This window comes from Piliocolobus tephrosceles, chromosome 5 (assembly GCF_002776525.5).
Source record: "Piliocolobus tephrosceles isolate RC106 chromosome 5, ASM277652v3, whole genome shotgun sequence".
NCBI lineage: Eukaryota > Metazoa > Chordata > Mammalia > Primates > Cercopithecidae > Piliocolobus > Piliocolobus tephrosceles.
The window spans coordinates 50,070,543-50,096,417 of NC_045438.1; the positions used below are offsets into that span (position 1 = coordinate 50,070,543).

The 25,875-nt window shown below is 38.6% G+C and overlaps 1 protein-coding gene and 1 non-coding gene across 2 annotated transcripts in view; one reads left to right on the forward strand and one right to left on the reverse strand.

Annotated features, from left to right (window-relative positions):
• PPIL4 (peptidylprolyl isomerase like 4) overlaps positions 1–25,875 on the reverse strand; it is a 41,158-nt gene that overhangs the window by 9,492 nt on the left and 5,791 nt on the right. The window contains exons 5-11 of the mRNA XM_023188433.2: positions 20,806–20,948; positions 19,868–19,964; positions 18,621–18,737; positions 12,689–12,813; positions 11,171–11,237; positions 6,492–6,603; positions 2,748–2,844 (exon numbers count right to left, since the gene is read on the reverse strand). Coding sequence (XP_023044201.1) covers positions 2,748–2,844; positions 6,492–6,603; positions 11,171–11,237; positions 12,689–12,813; positions 18,621–18,737; positions 19,868–19,964; positions 20,806–20,948 — 758 coding nt within the window. The remainder of the gene's footprint in view (positions 1–2,747; positions 2,845–6,491; positions 6,604–11,170; positions 11,238–12,688; positions 12,814–18,620; positions 18,738–19,867; positions 19,965–20,805; positions 20,949–25,875) is intronic.
• Positions 2,349–2,410, forward strand: LOC111523668. The gene has a single exon (XR_002725587.1). It is a non-coding gene; the product is annotated as a U7 small nuclear RNA (small nuclear RNA).

Here is a 25,875-nt window from a genome sequence, read left to right on the forward strand (position 1 = left end):
TAGTGGTTTTCCTAAGAAAGCTTATGAGGAAGCCCAACAGGCAGAGCTATGCTAGCTACATGTGGAACCACAGTAAACGCAGACACACTTCCCTCAGGACTAGAGGCTCGTGTCTGCTTCACAACGCCACAGCTCAACACTTTCCACAGGAATGTCTCACTTCTACATAAGATCAAATGAAAGACACTGTCCCTCCTAGCTTTCTATGAGATGGCTAAAGAGGGTTAGTCGGCTTGTACCATTTGATTAAGACTCCATTATCTCCAACTTCCCTCTTTTTACTACGCTATGCTGTTTCCAGGGCATCTTCTGGATCTTGCCTTTTCCAGATACACATTCCATAGCTCCTGCCTATGATTTCATTCTAATGTGTGCTCTGCACATGCTGCTCTCTCTGTCCAAATTCTTTAGAGCAGTGTTTTTCTTTTTTTTTTTTTTCTGAGACTCAGTCTTGCTCTGTTGCCCAAGCTGGAGTGCAGTGGCCCGATCTTGGCTCCTGCAACCTCCCCATCCAGGGTTCAAGCAATTCTCCTGCTCAGCCTCCCAAGTAGCCGTGGTTACAGGTGTGCACCACCACACCCAGCTAATTTTTGTATTTTTAGTCAAGACAGGGTTTCGCCATGTTGGCCAGGCTGGTCTTAAACTCCTGACCTCAAGTGATCCACCCGCCTCAGTCTCCCAAAGTGCTGGGATTACAGGCGTGAGCCACTGCACCCAGCCTATTTCTTAAATGATGGATCATACGAAAGAACACAGCACTCCACCTCAGCCCTCCTATCTCCCATATTAGCATCGCAGCTTTGTCACTTTTTTCAGTGTTGAGGGTATTCTCTAACCTCTCAACCCTTATTATGAGTCCCATATCCCTTTGCAATATTTATTTGCAATAATTTAGACATATTTAGAATGGTAATTATTTAGTGTTTGTTCTTTTCCCCACTCCAACAATAAAATGTAAGCACTGTGTGGGCAGGAACTGAATATCTTTCATTGCTAAACTGGGTATATGACAGATGCTAACTAAGTATCTGTTGATTACTTGTCATATCCTCAAGACACTTGTTATATCTCCTGCTTTCTCACTTACCCACTATCTTGTACTTACCACTAAAATCAACACTTTTAGAAGACATCAAATCCCTCTCCCTTTGAATAAACCACAAATCTGTGAGCTCACTGCCCTCTTTTCTCCAATTTCTTCCCTGAGGTCTAGTTGGGCCAAGTTATTTCCTTCTCCTACTTCTATTTTTGATTCTTCTTAATAACCTATATTTTTCAGTAATTTCTCTTTCTCTTAAGGCCCATAAAGTAGATGACACCATGCCTTCTTAATTGTCTTACGACAACTTATCTCCACATCAGACTAGCCCCTAATGGCATTTCTCTCTTGCATCAACTTCAAAAGGCTAGAAGCTACACGATTCCATATAGGTATATGTGTGGTTATTTCAATTAACTAAAATTAAAGAAAACTTAAAATTCTCCTTCTTCCAGCTACAGTTATTAGTAATAAGCCTAAATTTAATTTCAAAGATTTGGCAAATAAATATCAAACGTATTCCATTCATACCTTTTACGATTTTGAGCTTTCAATCATATGCCCTTGAATGTTGATTTTTTTCTGACCAAATCTCAGCTTCTTGTTTGGTCTGTCTGCATGTGAAAGCCTCTCCTCATGCTGATTTTATCATCTTTCTTCAGACTTGATACAACTCTAACACCTCACAATGCTTTATGCATTGCAGACAGTCAACACATCTTAAAACATGAATATAGACCAGGTCAACCTGATATTCATCTTTCTTGACGAGTACTTGGAAAAGAAATGTCTACATGTGTGGAAAAAAAATCCCTGAAATACCAATAGAAACTAGGAAACAAAGACCCCATTTACCAGAAAGAATCACAAAAGAAATAACTCTTGCAATGTGTGGAGTGATATATTTATAATGGCAAAAATTAGTGAATAAATTTAAATGTCATAATATACACTGTATGTTTCAATACTTTTTACATATCTCAACCTAAAACTTGGAAGAACCTGAAGTAAATGGTCAAGTCAAAGGATCTTTTTAATCCTATAAAAGTGAACTCTTACACTCAGTAGAAGCCCAATAAATATTTGTTGTTGAAATTACAACATACTATACCGAAAGAAGTAACTTAACTTTGTAACAGAGAACAACAGGATTTTGTTATCTAAATAAGGAAGTTAAACATAAGAATGGCTAGCACAAAAGATTCAGCTTACCAATAATAAATTTTTGATTATGAGGAATAGAAAACACTACAATTACATATTACAATTGTAATTACAGCTACAATTGTAATTGTAGCTACTATTACAATAGTGTTACAGCTCTTTTAGAATCTGTCTAGGAGGCTTTCTGGTTTTTGCAGGAAAGTCTCCCCAAAAAGAAAATACAAATCTTACCTGAACATCTTCTGAGAATATGGTAAGTAGGAAAGTACTTAACCTAGAGTAAGAAGGTATTAATAAAAGAATTAGGCTACAGATTTCTTTCAACCTTAACTTACTCCATACACTAGAGTATAGTGAAAAAAACAAAGTATATGTAAGATCTTGAAAAGAGATAATGATAAACTAAGTTACTTCCTCACAAACAATCTGGATTCAGGAACTTTGTCTTCTATAGCTTTTGTGACTGTTCATAACACACCACACAGTACTCTTCACATAGCAGATGGTCAATACATATTAACTAAGTGATTCTTGGTAAGGATACTCCTGTTTGGGCTTTACTTTATCTTTCAGAACCAAATTAGATGGTTTATCCTGTTCTTTTTCATACTCCTTGAAATCACTCTTGGTGTATTTCCCACCTATTTATTAAGAAAAGAAAAAAAGAGTTTAGTAAAAAAAAACCATCTAGTTAATCAAGAACAATAATTATTTTATAAAAGGTATAAGAGCTATTTTATAAATGGCATATACCGAGAGACAGAGAAAGGGAACAAAAGCTTGTTCCCTTCGCCATTACTAATTTAACTGAAATCAGATATCCATTTTGCTAGGTAGCCACATGCTGCCACCTAACGATATATGTGAATATTACAACATCAAACTTTCAAATAAATTACACACAAATGCAGTGTTCAAGCAGAGCCATTGAGCCCATGAGAACAGTAAGTCCAACGGAAAACTGAGGATTTGGGATCTGAGTTTAAGATCTGAAAGACTTAAGTTTGGGAGAAGTGAGACTTTAAGAGACCTTTTAAAGATCTAACAAGATATGTGAACCTGTAATCCCAGCTACTTGGGAGGCTGAGGCAGGAGAATCGCGTGAACCTGGGAGGCGGAGGTTGCAGTGAGCCACGATTGTGCCACTGCACTCCAGGCTGAGCGACAGTGAGAAACTTTGTTTCAAAGCTATCTATATCTATATCTATATCTATATCTATCTAATAAGAGATACTCTACTGCCAAATGGCAACAGAGCATCAGGCAAACAGAAGAGGGCAGGATGTACAGAAGATCACCAAACAGCTGTAAGAGGAGAAAGTGGGTAATAGTACCAAAGACAAACTGTCTCTACTTTGAAATTCTAACTTATGGGCAACTTTATTCCTCCCAAGTGCCAAAAATCCCTTCAGGAAAATAGGACCTACTGCTACATCCTAACTAGCTTGGTAGCACTAGAAAGGAAGAGCATTCAATGCAGCCTCTCTACTCTCAAGCCTAGTCTCCTACTAGATGAGAATTCAATTCTCAAGTCTCCTACCAGATGAGAATTCAGTTCGTATCCACATCCCAGACCTGTTGACTGCCCTGCCTTTCCTATCCCTCAACTATACCACCAGGAAATGCTTTTGTAGAAAGGCTTCCTACAGAAGGGTCCTAGATTAAATGTACAAGTAAAACAAATGAGTTATAAAGAGAGGTTTTGACTGGGAATCCTATATATACCTTGATTGTCAGGATTTTAAAGGGGGACCTACAGGGTAAGCAAAAAAGACAAGATCAATCTATTTGGCAATTCCAGAGACTCCAAAAACAAAAATGGCCAGCAATGTTTCCCATAAATGTGAAACAGACTACTCCAAGAGTTAAAATAACTGGTAACGGTAACAAACAGCCATCATTTATCATCATAAAATTATTTGCCATCTGCCTGCCATTAAAATAAGTCTCACTATGGATGAGGCAGTTACCATATAACAGAAAGGGCAGCACATTAATGTAAGAGGTTCTTGACTGTAGTGGGAGGTCCTAGGTAAAACACCACTTCTCTGCAATTCATTATCTTTATTTACATTGTCTTCATTTATAAAATGAAAATAATATCAACATTTCACAGAGTTACTGGAATCATCAGACTATAAAGGAAAGTACTTAGTGCTGTGAATGACACATTACACACATTAAAGTTATAAATCTGAATCAACTGCATATATAATTATCTCAAAATTAACTGAAAATAAACTATGTTTATGATGGCATACACAAAATCAAAGCCTCTCCCTCCTATATGACATTTTATCTTAGGAAAAAACATGAAGAAATTTATTTAAAAGTAATAAGAAAGTAGTATTATTTATTCAATGGGTGGATAGGCTGAGAAGAAGACAGGATTGAGAGGATAAAAAAACAAAGCAAATTTAGGGTCTGCCTAAATCTTCCGTGTATGTACTCTAAGTAAATCATGTCTCAAGATTATGCCTCAAATTCCATATCTATAATGAGGAATTATAATACTTATTTCATACACTTCCCAAATGATACAATTAAACTAGCTCTTTGCAAGCAAAGCTCTACATACGAGCCACTTGGCATTACTACTGGCCAGAACTACACTGCGTCAGGCCAGCAGCTCACCAAGACTTCCGAATACACTTATTGGAATCTTTTGTTCACAAAGTTGTAATTATCCTATGTGAAAAAAATCTGAGTACTTCAATTTAGTTTTCACAAATCACTCAAACAGCACTATCAAAAACTAGCCATCTGTTCTAGAATGAGGTAAGGTTTCATGGAAGAAACTAATAGTACATGGAACTCCAATCCAAGTCACCCTCTTCCGTATCACAGAGATCACAGCTTCCACTGAGCATTCCTTGCCTACTTTAGTCACATTAATAATTTCTTCCTTCTCTAAATTCCCATAAGGTAACAGACTCTACCAAACAATTCAGCAATTCACAACTAGTGTTTTTCTTTCTTACTAAAAACAGACAAAAAAAAAGTTCATTAAAGTCATGGGAAATGAGTGTTATAGAAAAAGAAAGTAACCCTAAAATTCCCAGTAAAATTCAGCATTACATGAGTAACTACCAAAGTGAAACCTTTTAAAAACACTGCATCAAAAACCAAAAACTCTTATTATTTCAACATACGAGAGACCCAACTTTAAGACTGACATGCTACCAGGAATGTATTTGACATATATGTATATGTGGGAAATGTAATATGTACAAGGGTGGAACATACTGCTATGGATATGAAAGAGTAAAAATTCAGAAAACCCATTAACAGGGCTGGTTCATTTTATATACTGATATGAACTGATCTTTTAGATAAACTGTTAATTGAAAAGTGCAAGGCACAAAAACAGTATGTATAGACTGCATCCTTTGTATTTTCCTTTGTAAAAAGGAGGAAATCATATATATATATATACACACACACACACACACATACACATACATATGCGCACATATGTATTCAAAGAATGTAGGAGAAAGTTAGTACCAACATGTAATAATGGTTACCTGGAAGAGAAATTAGATAGATGAGAAGCAGGAATGATTGAGACTTTTATCTACCTTTCTACGGATCTTTTCTATTTTGTATCATACGACAACTAAAACAAACTTAAAAAAATTTAAGTTGTGCACCTAGAAGACTCAAAACACCATAAAGTCAAAATAATTACTTTGGAAACATATCATGTCTGCAGTGGATAATTATTAGTAATTTATAATACAGTCAAACATAGAAAATATAATTTTTCATGTTTAAAATACACACATGCATATGCACACATGCATATGCACACACACACACACACACTACCTCAGATTCTAGACAGCAGGTTTGTAAAATTATAAATGGCAGGAGTTACATCAATTAATATTTCTCCTAATTAATAGCACTCAATAAAAGGCTCATACAAGCAAGAAAAGCAGAACAAAAACAAGGCCAGGTGTGGTGGCTCACGCCTGTTAATTCCAGCACTTTGGGAGGCTGAGGCAGGCTGATTACCTGAGGTCAGGAGTTCAAGACCAGCCTGGCCAAAGTGGTAAAACACCATCTCTACTAAAAATACAAAAACTAGCTGGGCGTGGTGGCACATGTCTGTAATCCCAACTACTTGGGAGGCTGAGGCATGAGAATGGCTTGAACCTGGGAGACAGAGGTTGCAGTGAGCCAAGATCGTGCCACTGCACTCCAGCCTGGGCAACAGAGCGAGACTCCAGCTCAAAAAAAAATAAAAGGTAGAACAAAAACAAAAGAAGATAAACCATCATACCTTTTCCTTTCCATTTAACCTTTGCAACAGACTGGCTAAAATCCACATGTATTCTTCTGTCATCTATAAGTACATTGTCCATTTTGAAGAATGCTTTCTCACAATCTTCTTCCTGATAATAGTTATAAAAACTCAAGCATAAATCTTTGTGGAAAAATTTCTGTAGCTAGAATACTGAAAATACAAAAAGCTTGTTGTTACAAAAATTAACGTTTGAATATTTATTACACACCCGATGCTGTTAAATCCTTTGTATCTATTCTCTCAAATCACTCTGGTAACAACCCCATGAGGTACTATCCATTTTCTTAATGAGAAAACAGAAGTTTAGAGAAGTATAGAAGTTGTTGGCAAGAGTCAGAGCCAGGATTTTAAAAAGGCAGTCCAACTGCAGTCAACAGATAAATATACACTTACTGACTGTATTATACAAGTTCACAATTCTTTTTACTCAAAATTCAACAACATCCTGAAAAATTAAAGTTGTTTTCATAAGTTTGGTGTTAAAATTAATTTGGCAGTAACACCGGACCTAATGGTAGGTTATGACCTTTTTTTAATCCACTTAGTAATAATATTCATTTGTTTCACTGCAGAAATACTTTTGTGATGGATTATGGAATGCTGACCCAGAAAGGTATAACATAATCACAGATGTAATGTATATGTGTGTGTATGCATATACCTTTCTGAATTCTGAAAAATTCTAAATTAGGAAGCCTAGTTATTCTCCAGGGTTTTAGATAATGAACTGTGAGCCTGCAATACCAAGGTCTGTGCTATGCAAGAATCCTTCCTGTCAGTAACTTCACAATTCTAAATCCCTGTTTCTGACACTGACAGTGACATGCTTCTACTCAGTACTGATCAATTTTCTTTTACATTCCTGGAAATTTATTCTTACTAGAGATAACCCAAAGAGAAGCAGATAAAATAGTTATAATCATATTTATTACATGTGTCAATAACTAAATTATAAACTCCATGAAGATACACACAAAGCTTGATTCGTCTTTGTAACTACATCATTTAGAACATCATATGGCATGGTATCTAAAACGTAGGCAATCAGTGTACGCTTCATGAATCTGACTGACTATTTTCAGGCAGGTATAATTCTATCACCATGCCATTTCCCCAAAGAGAAAGCTCTGAGATCACTTTTTCAGGAGGATAGTATTTACAAATACTCAATTTACTAACACCTAAATAATAGTTAAGAAATCTCTTCAAAATTGAAAAACTGATTCAAAAATATACATATAAATTCAAAAGTCAAAAACAGCTATGACAATCTTCAAAAATAACAAAGTTGGAAGACTCACATTGTAAGTTATCAAGACATTATAAACCTATAGTGATTAACACAATGTAACAGTGGTATATGAATAGACAAATAGATCAGTGCAACAGTAGAGCATCTAGAAACAGACTCTATACATATATGGATACCTGATTTATAACAAAAGTGAGGCCGTGAGGCCGGGCGCGGTGGCTCAAGCCTGTAATCCCAGCACTTTGGGAGGCCGAGACAGGTGGATCACAAGGTCAGGAGATCGAGACTATCCTGGCTAACACGGTGAAACCCCGTCTCTACTAAAAATACAAAAAAACTAGCCGGGCGAGGTGGCGGGCGCCTGTAGTCCCAGCTACTCCGGAGGCTGAGGCAGGAGAATGGCAGAAACCCGGGAGGCGGAGCTTGCAGTGAGCTGAGATCTGGCCACTGCACTCCAGCCCAGGCGGCAGAGCAAGACTCCGTCTCAAAAAAAAAAAACACAAAAGTGGTACTACAGAGCTGTGGGGCAGGACAACTTTTTTTATTATTTTATTTTTTTCATCAGTAGAGACCTCAGAGAAAAAGGACAATCTTTTATTTATTAATTATTTTTTTGAGATGGAGTCTTGCTCTGTCGCCAGGTTGGAGTGCAGTGGCATGATCTTGGCTCACTGCAACCTCCACCTCCCGGGTTCAAGCGATTCTCCTGCCTCCGTCTCCCGAGTAGCTGGGACTACACACGTGTGCCACCACGCCCAGCTAATTTTTGTTATTTTTAGTAGAGACGGGGTTTTACCATGTTGGCCAGGATGGTCTCATCTCTTGACCTCGTGATCTGCCCGCTTCGGCCTCCCGAAGTGCTGGGATTACAGGCGTGAGCCACCACGCCCAGCCAGGACAACCTCTTAAATAAATGGTGCCATCACTTGGCAATCCAATGTAAGAAAAATGAAACAATGTAATACACATACACCAAAAGCAAGTTACAGAATTGAATGGGAAACAATTTCACAACAAAGTTTCTAAAAATAATACAGGAGAATATCCTCATGTCTTTGAAGTAGGCAAAGATTTTTTAAATAGGCCATTAAAAAGAAAGAAAAATATTGACAAACTGAATCATTAAAATTAGAAATCTGTTTACCAAAAGACACCATTAAGAAAGGAAAAAGGCATGCCCGTGGTCCCAGTTACTCAGGAGCTAAAATTGGAGGATCACTTGAGCCCACGAGCTCAAGTCCAGCCTTGGCAACACAGAGTGATCCTGTCTCTTTAAAAAAAAAAAAAAAAAAAAAAAAAGTGGCCGGGCGCGGTGGCTCAAACCTGTAATCCCAGCACTTTGGGAGGCCGAGACGGGTGGATCACGAGGTCAGGAGATCGAGACCATCCTGGCTAACATAGTGAAACCCCGTCTCTACTAAAAAATACAAAAAACTAGCCGGGCGAGGTGGCGGGCGCCTGTAGTCCCAGCTACTCGGGAGGCTGAGGCAGGAGAATGGCATAAACCCGGGAGGCAGAGCTTGCAGTGAGCTGAGATCCAGCCACTGCACTCCAGCCTGGGCAACAGAGCGAGACTCCATCTCAAAAAAAAAAAAAAAAAAAAGGAAAAAGAAATCCACAGAGCAGAGATATCTGTATCACACATAATCAAAAAAGAGCTTGCATCCAGAAAATGTAACAAATCCTTAGAGATCAATAAAAAACAAAAACAGCAGGTGCAGTGGCTCAAATCTATAATTCCAGCACTTTGGGGAGGCCAAGGCAGGTGGATCACTTGAGGTCAGGAGTTCAAGACCAGCCTAGCCAAAATCATGAAACCCTGTATCTACTAAAAATACAAAAATGAGCCAGGTGTGGTGGCAAGCACCTGTAATCCCAGCTACTTGGGATGCTGAGGCAGGAGAATCGCTTGAAACTGGGAGGCGGAGGTTGCAGTGAGCTGAGATCATGCGACTGCACTCCAGCCTAGGTGACAAAGCGAAACTCTTTCAAAAAAACAAAAAGGAAAAAACAAAGAAAATGGCATAGTTGCAAAAAACTGAAAACATGGGCAGTCATTAGTCTATGTGCTACAAATGAAGTGAAATTTTATTTGTCAGCAAACAAATAATAGACTGTACAGTGTCAATGATAGAATGCTAGTGCAGGTCTACAAGTTTTCACAGCAAACCAAAGGTAAAGGTCTTTCTCCTGGCACCAATGTTCCTTTCAAGTATCATTTCTGGTATATCTGACACAGTGTCTACATATAACTTTATGTGTCTATCTTCCTCAACCCTCCATGATTCATCTTGTATCCCTAGGCCTTACTGCTGTGTGTGAAAACATAAAAGGTATCCCATAAATGCTTTGTAATAATTAAAACTTAGAATGAGCTACTATTGGATACATATGAGTCCAAAGTTGCATTAAAAAAAAGCATGCCATAGCATAGTGTAAACTCAATGGGAGCAGAGTCAGACATATCTGAGTTCAAATCCCAGCTATGACATTCATTCACATTAGCATCATGTGTCTCAGTTAACTTATTTGGAAAAGGGGATGGTCCCTATCTTACATAACTGTGAGGATTAAATGCAGCAAAAGTAACATAATGCCTAGCTTAAAGTAAATATTTGAGCAACATAAGCTATCATTATTACAGCTCTAGAAGGGACCATCTAATCTAATATCCAAGTTTCATTTATAAGAAGGTAAGACCTAGAAAGAAGAGTTAACTAAACTGCCAAATATCATACAATAGCTGGCTAGTGACAAAAGATGGATTAATATCTAAATCTTAACACCCAGTTCAGTTCTCTTTCTATTATGCAATTTTATCTCCACTTAAGTAACAGTGAAAAATTATTAAGAGTCTCTGAAGGGCTTTACTTAGAATTTAAAAAGTTCTAAGATTGGCTGGGCACGGTGGCTCATGCCTCTAATCCCAACACTTTGGGAGGCCGAGGCGGGTGGAGCGCTTGAGGTGAGGAGTTCAAGACCAGCCTGGCCAATATGGTGAAACCCCGTCTCTACTAAAAATACCAAAAAATTACGAGGGCGTGGTGGTGGGCACCTGTAATCCCAGCTACTCCTGAACCAGGAGGCGGAGGTTGCAGTGAGCCAAGATTGCGCCACTGCACTCCAGCCTGGGTGACAGAGTGAGACCCTGTCTCAAAAAAAAAAAAAAAAAAAAAAAAGTTCTAAACATACTTTCATGCAGATTGCACCTGAACCTAAAGTAAAAGTACGTATGTTAACATCAACAGATGTTGAACTTATCCCCTATATGGATACAATAAACTTTGGGGAGTGCCAAAAGAAAGGGCAATTCTAGAAACTAGAAAAAGCTCTATAATTTTTCACATTTTAATACTATAGAAAAGCAAATAAATACCAAACTTATGTCTGTATTATGACATACCTTTTCAAATTCAATAAAAGCATAACAGAGGGACTCTCCTGTCTTCCAGTCCCGGATAACCTCGCAACTGAAACAAAGTATTTAAAGGTGACTCAAAAAAAAAAAAAGGGAAGAAAGCATTCACTCTCACTCTTCAAAACTGAAGAAGAAATAAGTCAGTTATTACAAGGCAAAGTTAAATTCATAGATTATTTTTCTAAATTCATTTAATAACAATTCTTTTTTTAAAATAGTTCACCAGAGCAGTAATAAAATTATCTAAATTCTACTCTAAGTGCCCCATATAGGCCTACAGTCCTAAATTCCCTTAAGCACTGAAGGAAGAATAAAAATATTTAATTTTCCTTTGGCAAAAGTAAACTACTGCTAAAAACTTTTAAAATCACAACACTTTTCTAGTCCAAATATAGACGAATTATAGAATATCTAACATTACTGTAGAATAATGTATGCATACTCATGCACATATAAATGTTTAGCAAGTTTAAGCTTTGAAATTTTTGTATTTTAATATAAATCAAGCTCAAATTTAACACTGTAAGCACAATGTTAATTACACAACTAATATACCATAATAACCAAGTGAAAAGGCCAGTAAGCTGGAGTTGAAAGCACCTGGCTTGTCCCTTTCCCCACGTGTCGTAAGTCTCATTTTAAAAACCTGAAACGAGGCCAGGTGCAGTGGCTCACGCCTGTAATTCCAGCACTTTGGGACTGGGAGGCCAATGCGGACGGATCACAAGGTCAGCAGTTCGAGACTATCCTGACCAATATGGTGAAACCCTGTCTCTACTAAAAATACAAAAACTAGCTGGGCATGGTGGCGCACACCTATAGTCCCAGCTACTCAGGAGGCCAAGGCAGAAGAAGCCTGAACCTGGGAGGCAGAGGTTGCAGTGAGCTGAGATCACGTCACTGTACTCCAGCCTGGGCAACAGAACAAGATTCCGTCTCCAAAAAAACAACAAAAACAAAAACAAAATCCCTGAAACGAAAGGAAACCCTAAATATAATACTTCTTAATCAATTACAAAATAGTCCCCTTCCTCACAGAAATACTAGCTTCATAAACTTTTTCATTAATGCAGGGAAAACGAACCAAAATAAAACTTTTAGAAAACTTAAATTAATTTTGACATAAATTGCTGATAATTCCAGGAGTTGAATGAGATAAATATTTTAAATATTAAAGAAAGCTGTTGAAAGTCTTACAGAACTAGATTTAAACTGTTCCATTCATTTCCTGTTTTAGAATAAAAATGTGTTGGGAGTGGAAGATTCAATTATTTATCTGTATGTGTATGTGTATGTATGTATGCACATACATACTTTTCTTCCCTGTATGTATGTATACACACACATACATACTTTTCTTCCCTGCTGTCCAGACTCACCTGTAAAAATTTACCAGTACAAAATTCACCTAGAATTCACAGAATCATCAAAATATGTCATTAGAAAACCACCAACTAATACCTAGTTTTTCCAAATATCTCTTTCACTAATTCTAAGGATTACCTTCTTATTGGCCCAAATCTAGAGAATATTATTTCCAGATCCTCATCTGTGGTCACTGGGTTCAATTTACACACAAACAGTACATTTTCTGGAGGTTTAATATCTGCATCAGGTAGGTCTCCTACCTAAATTATAAACAAACAAAAACATAAATCAATTCCTATTTAGTTTCCATTCTAAATCCTATCCAATCCCACAATGATGATTTCCTTAAAACATCTGAATATATATCATAAACTGCAGGCTCTGGAAAAGAAATCCAAAAAGATTTCAAAATTTGAACTACACTGTTCCTATTCTTAACAGTAATATTAACAGTAACAGCTAATATTTAAATAACTCATACTTTGTGTGAACAGTGCTTGGGGCTTCATGTCTATTATGCTAATTCTTAAAACAATCCTGCAATTTCCATTTTAAAGACAAGCAAAGTGGACGGGCATGGTAGCTCACGCCTGTAATCCCAGCACTTTGGGAGGCCAAGGGGGGCAGATACTTGAGGTCAGCAGTTCAAGACCAGCCTGGTCAACATGGTGAAACCCCATCTCTACTAAAAATACAAAAATTAGACGGGCATGGTGGTGTGCACCTGTATTTCCTAACTACTCGGGACACTGAGGCAGTAGAATCGCTTGAACCCAGGAGGCAGAGGTTGCAGTGAGCTAATGTCACTTTACCCCAGCCTGGGTGACAGAGCAGGACTCCATCAAATAAATAAATAAAACAAATAAAATAAAGACAAGTAAAGTGAAATTTAAAAGGTTAAACAAGTAACTTGCCCAAGGCCACACAATGGTAAACCACAGAGCTGGGATTTGAACCTAGATTTATCTGGCTTCAAAGCCCAATTTTACCCCTACTTCTTCTTTTTTCAAGTATTTGATATATGTTTTTTAAAGGATAAGAATTTATGTAAAGAGCATGTAAGTTATAAAGCATAAAAATAAAAACCACTATGATGCTACCACCTAGCTTAAGAACTAAAATGTCACCTGATCCCATTCTCTCTCTGCCTCCTCATCAGAGACAACGAATACCCTGCTTTTTGGTGTTCCTTTTTAGTCATTTCCTTGCATATCATCAGAGTTTTAACATATATGTAGGCAACTCTATCATATTTAGATGGGGCAAAACATTCCTTTATACATATATTCAAACACTTTCTCAGACATTATTTCTGACAAGATCACTTATAAAGTGTCTCCTCTTGGATAAACACACTCTTCCCCCCAAAATCTTGAAAATAAAAAACAGTAAGAAGCGACAGAGCCAGTAAAATCTCAATGTTTCTGAAGTCTATCAAAAGACAACGTTATGTCCAATAAGAAGTATCACAGCCAGGCATGATAGCTCACACCTGTAATCCCAACACTTTGGGAGGCTGAGGTAGGAGGATCACTTGAAGCCAGGAGTTTGAGACCAGCCCAGGCAACACAGTAAGACCTTGTGTCTATAGTAAATTTAAAAATTAGCCAGGCATGGCAGTGTGAGTAGTCCTAGCTATTCAGGTTGGTGGACTGCTTGGGTCCCAGAGTTTTTGAGGCAGCAGTGAGCTATGATCACACCACTGCACTCCAGCCTAGGAAACAGAGTAAGACCCTATCTCTACAAAAGAAAAAAGAAAAGAGTACCAAAACACAGAAGGAGAAGAGCAAATTAGTAAAAATCCTCCAAAGTACCTATAATGGCAGAAAGGAAGCACAAATGAGAAAAAAAAAGTTAATGAGTCAAAAAAGAACTTGCTATACTACTTAGTCAAAGCTAACTTTAAAATACTACTAGGACATTTAAAACATTCATAAAAGCTATGAGGTTCAAAATTAATTTTACAAAACACTAGCTGAATTATCAGTATATTACAAACAAATACAAATAAAGTAAGAGAAACTGATGTTCTTAGAAAACAGAAGACGAAACATGTTAATAAAATCAAAGGACACAGGATCACCTTTTAGAGTGACTAAAATCCAAAACAATACCATCAGCAAATGCTGGCAAGAATGTGAGGCAAAAGACACTCTCATTTACTGCTGGTAGGAATGTAAAATGTAAAGCCACTTTAGAAGACAGTTTGGCAGTTTCTTACAAAGCTAAACCATGCAATCTAGCATCTGAACTCCTAAGTATTTACCCAAATGCATTGAAATTATGCCTACACAAAAATCTGCACACAAATGTTTACAGCAGCTTTATTCACAATTGCCAAAACTTGGAAGCAACCAAGGTATCTTTCAATAGGTAAAAAATAAACAAGCTGTGATACATCTATACAATGAAATATTACTTAGCAATTAAAAGAAATGAGCTATCAGCCATGCATGGTGGCTCACGCCTGTGACACTTTGGGAGGCCAAGGCAGGAGGATCACTTGAACCTACGAGTTCGGGATCAGCCTGAGCAACATGGGTAAGACTCCATCTCTACAAAAAAATTTAAAAATTAGCTAGGTGTGGTGGCGTGTGCCTATAATCCCAGCTACTCAAGAGGCTGAGGCAGGAAAACTGCTCAAGCTCAGAAGTTCAACATTATAGTGAGCTATGATAGCACTAACGCACTCCAGTCTGGGTGACACAGTGAGACCTTGTCTCAAAAAAAAAAAAAAAAAAAAAAGGAATGAAATCCCAGGCTCGGCAACATAGTAAGACTCTTGTCTCTATAAAAAATAAAATTAGCCAGGCATGGTAGAACACACCTGTGGTCCCAGTTACTTGTGAGGCTGAGGTAGGAGGATTACTTGAGCCCGGGAGGTCAGGGTGCAATGAGCCTTTATTATGCCACTGACAGTGCAACAGAGCCGAGAACCTGTCTCAAATTAAAAAAAAAAAAAAAAAAAAAAAAAAAAAAAAAAAAAAGGGGCCAGGCGCAATGGCTCATACCTGTAATCCCAGCACTTTGGGAGGCCGAGGCGGGCAGATCACGAGGTCAGGATATCGAGACCATCCTGGCTAACATGGTGAAACCTCGTCTCTACTAAAAATACAAAAAAATTAGCCAGGCGTGGTGGCGCGTGCCTGTAGTCCCAGCTTCTCAGGCGGCTGAGGCAGGAGAATCTCTTAAACCCAGGAGGCAGAGGTTGCAGTGAGCCGAGATTGCACCACTGCACTCCAGACTGGTGACATGAGTGAGACTCCGTCTCAAAAAAAAATAGGAGGGAAAGAAAAGAAAGGAAAAGAAAAAGGGAAAGGAGAAAGGGAAAGGGAAGGAGAAAGGGAAGAAAGAAAAAATGCACAGTGGAACCTTAAATGCATATTGCTAAGTAAAAGAAGACAGTCTGAAAAGGCTACATATGCTATAATTCCAACTATATGACATCTTGAAAATGCCAAAACTGTATAGACAGTAAAAACATCAGTAGTTGCCAAGAACTGGGTGTTGAGGGTGGGGATGAACAGGTGGAGGCCAGGGGATTTCTTAGACAGTGAAACTACCCTGTGTGATCCTGTAAGGGTAGATATATGCTATCGTACATTTGTCAGTTCCACAGAATGTACAACACAAAACTTGAATTCTAAGGTAAAGCTTGAATTCTAAGGTAAACCATGGATTTTAGTTAATAATGTATCAATATTGGCTCATCAATTGTTAATAAATGTATCACAATAATGCAAGACTGGGGAAAGAGAGTGGGAGTACATAGAAACTCTCTGTATTTTCTGTTCAATTTTTCTATAATCCTAAAATTGTTCTATAAATTGTCTATTTATTAAAAACAAAACCAAAAAAGGAATCCATGAGGCACTGATAATGTAGGAAAATATTCTATAAGATAAATGCAACAGATGATAAGTCATGAGCTGGATTCTAGGAAACAATTATAAAATATATTGTTAAAACAACTAGCAAAACTGGAATATAAACTGTAATTTCCTTTTTTTTTTTCTTTTTTTTGAGACGGAGTCTCATCCTGTTGCCCAGGATGTAGTGCAACGGCACAATCTTGGCTCACTGCAAGCTCCGCCTCCTGGGTTCAAGCGATTCTCTTGCCTCAGTCTCCCGAGTATCTGGGATTACAGGTGCATGCCTCCATGCCCAGCTAATTTTTGCATTTTTAGTAGAGATAGAGTTTCACCACGTTGGTCAGGCTGGTCTCGAACTCCTGACCTCATGATCCACCTGCCTCAGCGTCCCAAAGTGCTGGGATTACAGGCGTGAGCCACCGCGCCCAGCCCTATAAACTGTAATTTCTCTCACTTCTAAATTTTCTGATTTTGATAACTACACTGTGAATAAGTACATATTGTTACACACATTGAATACTGTTGCTCTTAGGAAATACACACTGATTAAGAGGTAAAGGGAAATAACAGGCAACCTACTGTCAAATAGGCCAGAAAAAAAATGTCTTTATGTGCTTGTATAATCGGAGAGAGAGAAAAAGAAAGAATCATAAAACAGATGTAGCAGTATGTTAAAAATTGGTGAATGTGGGTAAAAGGTATATAGAAGTTCTATGTACTTTTTTCCATAAATTTGAAATGATCTGAAAACAAAAAGTTTTAAAAAGTATGTTAATGCATTTTCTTCTGGCATAAACTTCCAAAGTGTTGCTGTTGAAAAGTCTGATAACAATATACATTCATTCCCTTATAAGTAACTTATTCTTTCTGCCCAGTTGCTCAACGTATCTTTCAAGTGTAGTAATTCTCTTAAGAATTTGTCTTGGTGTTGGGTGTTCAGGGTCAATACTGTGAGATACACAGTGTGCTCATTTAAATGTGTATTTTCAATTAATTTTTTAAATTTCAGCAAAGCTTTCTTGAACTATATAGCCTTTACTATTTGTTCATTTAGACAGCTGATGGTAATATAAGCATAAGCCGGGCCAACATAGGGAGATCCTGTCTCTACAAAAAATGTTTAAATTAGCAGGGCTTGGTGGTGTGCAACTGTGGTCTCAGCAACTCAGGAGCTTGAGGCAGGGGCATTGCTTGAGCTGAGGAGTTGGAGGCTGCAGCCAGCTATGATCATACACCACTGTACTCCAGCCTGAGCAACAGAGTGAGACCTTGTCTCTATAAAATAATAATTAAATAAATTTTAAAACAGACTACAAATCTGAAAGTTCTATTATATAAAACAGTAACTTTGTTATCCATTCATTCAAATATTTATTATTTATGATATGACAGGTATGCCTACTCTACAAAAATAAGAAATAGGCCGGGCCCGATGGCTCAAGCCTGTAATCCCAGCACTCTGGGAGGCTGAAGCAGGTGGATCACGAGGTCAGGGGATCGAGACCATCGTGGCTAACACAGTGAAACTCCATCTCTACTAAAAATACAAAAAAATTAGCCGGGCATGGTGGTGGGTGTCTGTAGTCCCAGCTACTCAGGAGGCTGAGGCAGGAGAATGGCATGAACCCAGGAGGTGGAGCTTGCAGTGAGTCAAGATGATGCCACTGCCCTCCAGCCTGGGCGACAAAGCAAGACTCAGTCTCAAAAAAAAAAAAAGAAACGGAAAATAACACCAAGTAGGTCAATTAATCATCTACTGAATTATTATTCCCCAAATGACTTCACATTGTTAGTAATACAGAGAAACAGTATATTTTAGAGTACTCAATGTCTACCTATTATTTTGCCCTACAACTAGCATTCTGTTTAATCTTGAGTGGTACAATGAAGAACTATTGTTTAATATACATAAAATTCAGCCCACTCTTTAAAAATGAGATGAATATTAAACAACTGAAATTCAATTAATAAGTCAGAGATCCATTTTCCACTGTTTAAAAAGGAACTTAGCACTATATTGACAGTAGAGGCAAATTTATTTTCACATGTATTATTATGCCATATCAAATTTAAACTAGAAAAAAATCATAAATCAATTTTTAGTACTTTAAGACCACCGAAGAGCCAGAAATAAACACTCAATAAGTATTATTAGATATATTACAGAACAATTTGAACAAAGATAATTATCTTACCATCTCTAAAAGTATAGCCTGAGTTTTAGCCTCTTTTTCTGCCTTTATTTCTTCTACTTCCTCAGCTGATCTTCCTTTGAAATCATCAATTTCTTCATCTGCTCCTATTCGACCACTCTGTAAGACAGAAGTTACTGACGTATATATTTAAAGAATAAAAAAAATCTGAGAAACATAGAAGGCATACTTTATTCTTAGGTATATCAAACATGCTAAAACAGTAACTGATCAAGGTTGCGGGGGGCTACAATCACACCACCGCACTCCAGCTGGGTGACAGAGTAAGATCCTGTCTCTAAAAAAAACTTTAAAATAATTAACTGAACAGCAACTGAGACAAACTTATGAACCTTCAAAAATTGATTTATATTAATTCTAAAATATAAGCCAAAGTGGGCTTCTGTTAAAATCAAAATAGGCCAGGCATGGTGGCTCATGCCTGTAATCCCAGCACTTTGGGAGGCCGAGGCGGTTGGATCACTTGAGGTCAGAAGTTCGAGACCAGCCTGGCCAACACAGTGAAACCCTGTCTCTACTAAAAATACAAAAATTAGCCAGGCATGGTGGCATGCGCCTATAATCCCAGTAACTCAAGAGGCTGAGGCACAAGAATTGCGTGAACAAGGAAGGAAGAGGCTGCAATGAACTGAGATGCCACCACACACTCCAGCCTGGGCGACAGAGCAAGACTCCATCTCAAAAAAATAAATAAATACAAATAAATACTTATATGGACACTATTTATTTTCCAATTCTAACTGCTGAATGAAGAGAAATGATTTCAGAATTAATCACCAATCCCAACCATAAAGACAAATTCAGCTTTGAGGAAGCCACATAAACCTTAAAACATATGGGGGAAAAGTCTGTGCTGTTTCACAGAAATTTCTGGGTTCTAGCCTGGCTCCAGAGTATCCCCAGTTGAAAAGTTACCTCACAAGATAATAGTTTAATTTGGCCTTGAAAACTCCTAGAGTTAGATGATAAGAAAAACACTTTCCCAAGTTGTTCATGTAAGCTTCTAGAGCTAAGGTTGTCTCAGTAGAAAAGAAACTGAAGAAAGGAAATTAGGGAAATGAGAAGACAGCTGGAAAAATGAGTATCTCTGTGGAAAAGAAAAAGAACTCAACTTGTTCTAATACAGTTAGGCAAGATAATAATTCTGAAAAAATTAATAGATGAAAAAGAGAAATCCATACAAATCATTAATATGAATGTACATTTAATCACAAGAGGGCTTTACTTACATCTAATTGTTCCCTTGTAGGTTCTGGTGATCGATCAGGGATTAATAAATCAGGAGGGTCATCAAATGGATCATCTAAAATCACTGTATGATTTATCCTTACGAAATAAATCCAAATAAAATGTTATATTTAAGTTATTTCAGAATCCATAATTTATTTTAATAGATTACAACAAATTACTTGATTATCTCTAAGGCCAAAAAAAAACCCATATTGCACATGGATATTACTAACCTAGATATACTTTCACAGTGAGTGTTGCTGTTTTACATTGAGTGATACCATATTTATTACCCTGCATTACTTTAAGATGTAAACTAATATAACTGTCTAAATCTTAGTATTTTTGCCCTATTTCTCAATTAAGAAACTAAATTAAAGCATTAATAATTCCTCCAGCTAGATACAGAGGCTCACGCCTGTAATCCCAGCACTTTGGGAGGCCGAGGTGGGTGGATCACGAGGTCAGGAGATCAAGACCATCCTGGCTAACACAGTGAAACCCCGTCTCTACTAAAAATACAAAAAATTAGCTGGGCATGGTGGCGGACGCCTGTAGTCCTAGCTACTCGGGAGGCTGAGGCAGGAGAATGGTGTGAACCTGGGAGGCAGAGCTTGCAGTGAGTCAAGATCATGCCACTGCACTCCAGCCTGGGTGACAGAGAGAGACTCCATCTCAAAAAATAAATAAATAAATAAAAATAAAAATAAGTAATTCCTCCAACCATAATTATAAATAAATAATTAGTACCAGTATAAAAGTACAGAAGGTCCTTTTTATTATAAAGATTCTTACAGTCTTATATTAATTCAACTTTTGGGATTAGAATTATCCACAAACCAATCCTATGCATACTGTTCCTATCCGTACCACTATGTGTCAAACATCTCAATATTAAAACATTCTAGTACATTCAGATAGTAAATTGTAACCACACCTGATATCCTGATATGGTACAAAGTCCTTGTCAACAAAGGTCTCATTAATTTTCTTAATTATGTCCATGCCTTCTGTCACCTCACCAAACACTGTATGGACACCATCAAGGTAATCTAGATTTTCCCCTGTAGTGATAAGAAACTATACAGAAGGACACATAATAAATACCATAAAAATAATACATAACTCAAACTGAAATCAGTTACAGACTGACAAAAAAATACACAAAAGTTAAGAGTCCACATTTACTGCACCAATTCTTAGACACTTGTTACTAGAACTAAGTAAAAAGTACAAAGCTTATACTGGCATACCTCATCTTATTGCGCTTTGCAGATACTGCATTTTTTACAATTAAGGATTTCTGGCAACCGTGTATTAAGTCTACTGGTGCCATTTTCCCAAAAGCATATGCTCACTTCATGTTTCTGGCTCACATTTTGGTAATTCTCACAAGATTTCAAACTTTTTCATTACTATTATATCTGTTATTATGATCTGTAATCTTTGATCTTACTACTGTAATTGTTTTGGGGCACCACAAACTGTGCCCATATAAGATGGTGAACTTAATCCATAAATGTTGTATGTGTTCTGACTAATCCAACAACCAGCCATTCCCATCTTTCTCCCTCTCAGTGCTCCTATTCCCCGAGACACAACAATATTGAAATTAGGCCAATTAACCCTATACGTGTTCAAGTAAAAGGAAGAGTGGCACATCTCTCACTTTAAATCATAAGCTAAAAAGGACTAAGCATAGTGAGAAAGGCATGTTGAAAGCCAAGATAAGCCGAAAGCTAGGCCTCTTGTAACAAACAATAGCTGAGTTGTAAATGCAAAGGAAAAGTTCTTGAAGAAAATTAGAAGTGCTATTCCATGAATGATAAGAAAATGAAACAGGCTAACTGATGATATGAAGAAGGTTTTAATAATCTACATAGGTCAAACCAGCCACAACGATCCCCTAAGCTAAAGCCTAATTTCAAACAAGCCCTAACTTTCTTCAATTCTATATAAGGGCTGAGAGAGGGAGGTAGCTGCAGAAGAAAGTCTGAAGCTAGCAGAGGTTCGTTCATGAAGTTTAAGGAAAGAGGTCAGGTGCAGTGGATTACTCCATCTCAAAAAAAAAAAAAAAAAAGAGAAGTTTAAGGAAAGAAGCTGTCTCCATAATTTAAAAGTGCAAGGTGAAGCAGCAAGTGCTGACACAGAAGCTACAGCAAGCGGCCAGGTGCAGTGGTTCATGCCTGTGTAATCCCAGCACTTTGGGAGGCTGAGGCAGGTGGATCACAAGGTCAGGAGTTCAAGACCAGCCTGACCAACATGTTGAAACTCCGCCTCTACTAAAAACGCAAAAGTTAGCCAGGCATGGTGGTGTGCACCTGTAATCCCAGCTACTCAGGAGGCTGAGGGAGGAGAATTGCTTGAACCCGGGAGACGATGGTTGCAGAGAGTCAAGATCACACCACTGCAATCCAGCCTGGGTGACAGAGTGAGACTCTGTCACAAAAAATAAAAATAAAAAAAGAAGCTGCAGCATGCAGCAAGTTACCTGGAAGATCTAGCTAAGATCACTGATGAAGATGACTACATGAAATAACAAATTTTCCATGTAGATGAAACAGCCTTATATTGGAAGATGATGCCACTTAGGACTTTCATAGCTACAGAGGAAAAGTCAACGCCTAGCTTCAAAGCTTCAAAGGGCAAGCTTACTCTTCTGTTACAGGCTAGTGACTTTAAGTTGAAACCAATGCTCTTTGACTATATAAAAAATCCTGGGGCCCTTAACAATGATGCTAAATCTATTCTGCCTGTGCTCTAGAAATGAAACAACAAAGCTTGGATGACAGCACATCTGTTTACAGCAGGTTTTATCAAATATTTTAAGATCACTGTTGAGACCTGCTGCTCAGAACAAAGATCCTTTTTAATATTACTGCACTTTTAATAAGAAATCCTTTTAAAATGTTACTGCTCATTGACAATACTCTGGGTCACCCAGGAGCTCTGATGGATATGACCTACAAAAGGAAATTAATATTGTTTTCAGCTGTGCACAGTGGCTCACACCTGTAAACCCAGCACTTTGGGAGGCTGACGCAGGTGGACCACTTGAGGCCAGCAGTTCAAGACCAGCCTGGCCCACATAGTCAACATGGTGAAAACCCATCTCTATTATAAATACAAAAAATTAGCCAGGCATGGTGGTACATGCCTATAATCCCAGCTATTCAGGAGGTGGTACATGCCTATAATCCCAGCTATTCAGGAGGCTGAGGCAAGAGAATTGTTTGAACCAGGGAGGCAGAGGTTGCAGTGAGGTGAGACTGCACCACTGTACTCCAGCCTGGGTGACAGAGTGAGACTGTGTCAAAAAACAAAAATTCTAGTTTCATGCCTGCTAACATAACAGTCCTTAAGGAGCCATGGATCAAAGAGTAATTTCAACTTTCAAGTATTATTATTTAAGAAATACAGCCTGGCATATGGCGTGTACCTATAGTCCCAGCTACTCAGGAGGCTGAGGCAGAAGGATCACTTGAGCAATGTAGTGAGGCCCCATCTCTAAAAATAAAAATAAAAATAAAAAAACACATTTTGTAAGCCTATAGCTGCCATAGACGGTGATTCCTCTGATGGATATGGGCAAGTAGATTGAAAACCTTCTGAAAAAGATTCACCATTCTCGATGTCATTAAGAACATTCGTGATTTGTGGGAGGAGGTCAAAACACCAATATTAACAGAAGTTGGGAAGAAGTCGATTCCAACCCTCATGGATGACTTTGAGTGGCTCAAGACTTCAGTGAAGGAAGTAACTGCAAATGTGGTAGAAATTGCAAGAGAATGAGAATTAGAAGTAGAGCCTGAAGATGGGAATGAATGCTGCAATCTCATGATCAAACCCAACCAGATATGGAGCTGCTTCTTAAGGATAAGCAAACAGAGTGGTTTTCTTCCCTTTTTTTCTTTGTTTGAGACAGACTTGCCGCATTGCTCAGGCTGGAGTGCAGTGGTGCGATGTCGGCTCACTGCAACCCACGCCTCCCCAGGTTCAAGCAATTCTCCTGTCTCGGCCTCCCAAGTAGCTGGGACTACTGGCATCTGCCACCACACCCAGCTAATTTTTGTATTTTCAGTAGAGACGGAGTTTCACTATATTGGTCAGGCTGGTCTCAAACTCCTGACCTCAGGTGATGCGCCGGCTTCAGCCTCCCAAAGTGCTGGGATTACAGGCCTGAGGCACCGCACCCAGTCAAGTGATTTACTGAGATGGAATCTTCTCCTGGTGAAGATGCTATGATCATTGTTGAAACGACAACAAAAGATTTAGGATATTACATAAACTTGGCTGATACGGTAGTAGCAGGGTTTGAGAGGATTGACTTCAATCTTAAAAGAATTCTACTAAATGCTATCAAACAGCATTGTATGATACACAGAAATGTTTCATGAAAGGAAGAGTCCATCAACATGGCAAACTTCTGTGTCTTATTTATTTATTTGCAAGACAAGGTCTCACTGTCACCCAAGCTGGAGTGCAGTGGTGCAATCACAGCTCACTGCACCCTTGACCTCCTGGGCTCAAGTGATCCTCCCACCTCAGCTTCCCAAGAAGCAGGAACTACAGCCATATACCACTATGCCCAGTTAATTTTTGTATTTTTGGGGGGAGATGAGGTTTTTACCATGTTTCCTAGACTGGTCTCGAAATCCTGAGCTCAACTGATCTGCCTGCCTTGCCCCTGCAGAGTACTGGGATTACAGATGTATGCCACCATGCCAGTCAGTTGTCTTATTTTAAGAAGCTGTCAGCCGGGCGCGGTGGCTCAAGCCTGTAATCCCAGCACTTTGGGAGGCCGAGACGGGCGGATCACGAGGTCAGGAGATCGAGACCATCCTGGCTAACCTGGTGAAACCCTGTCTCTACTAAAAAATACAAAAAACTAGCCGGGCGTGGTGGCGGGCGCCTGTAGTCCCAGCTACTCCAGAGGCTGAGGCAGGAGAATGGCGTAAACCCGGGAGGCGGAGCTTGCAGTGAGCCGAGATCGCGCCACTGCACTCCAGCCTGGGCGAAAGAGCGAGACTCCGTCTCAAAAAAAAAAAAAAAAAAAAAAAAAAAGAAGCTGTCACAGTCACACCAACCTTCAGCAATCACCACCCTGATTAGTCAACGGCCATCAACATCAAAGCAAGACCCTTCACCAGTGAAAAGATTATGAGTTACTGAAGACTCACACGATCAGAAGCATTTTTTAGTAATAAAGTATTTTTTGGTTGGCCACGGTGGCTCACACCTGTAATCCCAGCATTTTGGGAGGCCAAGGCAGGTGGATCATCTGGGGTCAGGAGTTTGAGACCAGCCTAGCCAACGTGGCAAAACCCCATCTCTACTAAAAATACAAAAAGTACCTGGGCGTGGTGGCAGGCACCTGTAATCCCAGCTACTAGGGAGGCTGAGGCAGGAGAATCGCTTGAACCTGAGAGGCGGAGGTTGCAGTGAGCCGAGATCACACCACTGCACTCCAGCCTTGCTGACAGAGCGAGACTCTGTCTCAAAATAAATAAAATAAAATAAAATAAAATACTTGGACAAGTTGTAACTCAAATTCATGTGTATATAGTAGAAAATAAAAGCACCTACTCTAACAGGGTTGTTGGGAGAATTAAACAAGGCAATGAATAGAAGGTACTCTACATAACATTTTTAAAAAGTAAGAAATACTGAAAAATAGCCAGGTGCGGTGGCTCACGCCTGTGATCCCAGCACTTTGGGAGGCCAAGGCGAGTGGACTATGAGGTTAAGTGATTGAGATCATCGTGGCTAATATGGTGAAACCCCACCTCTACTAAATACAAAAATTAGCCAGCTGTTGTGGCAGGCGCATGTAATCCCAGCTACTCGGGAGGCCGAGGCAGGAGAATTGCTTGAACCCGGGAGGCAGAGGTTGCAGTGAGCTGAGATCGTGCCATCACACTCCAGCATGGGCGACAGAGTGAGACTCCATCTCATTAAATAAATAAATAAATAAATAAATAAATAAATAAATAAATAAATAAATAAA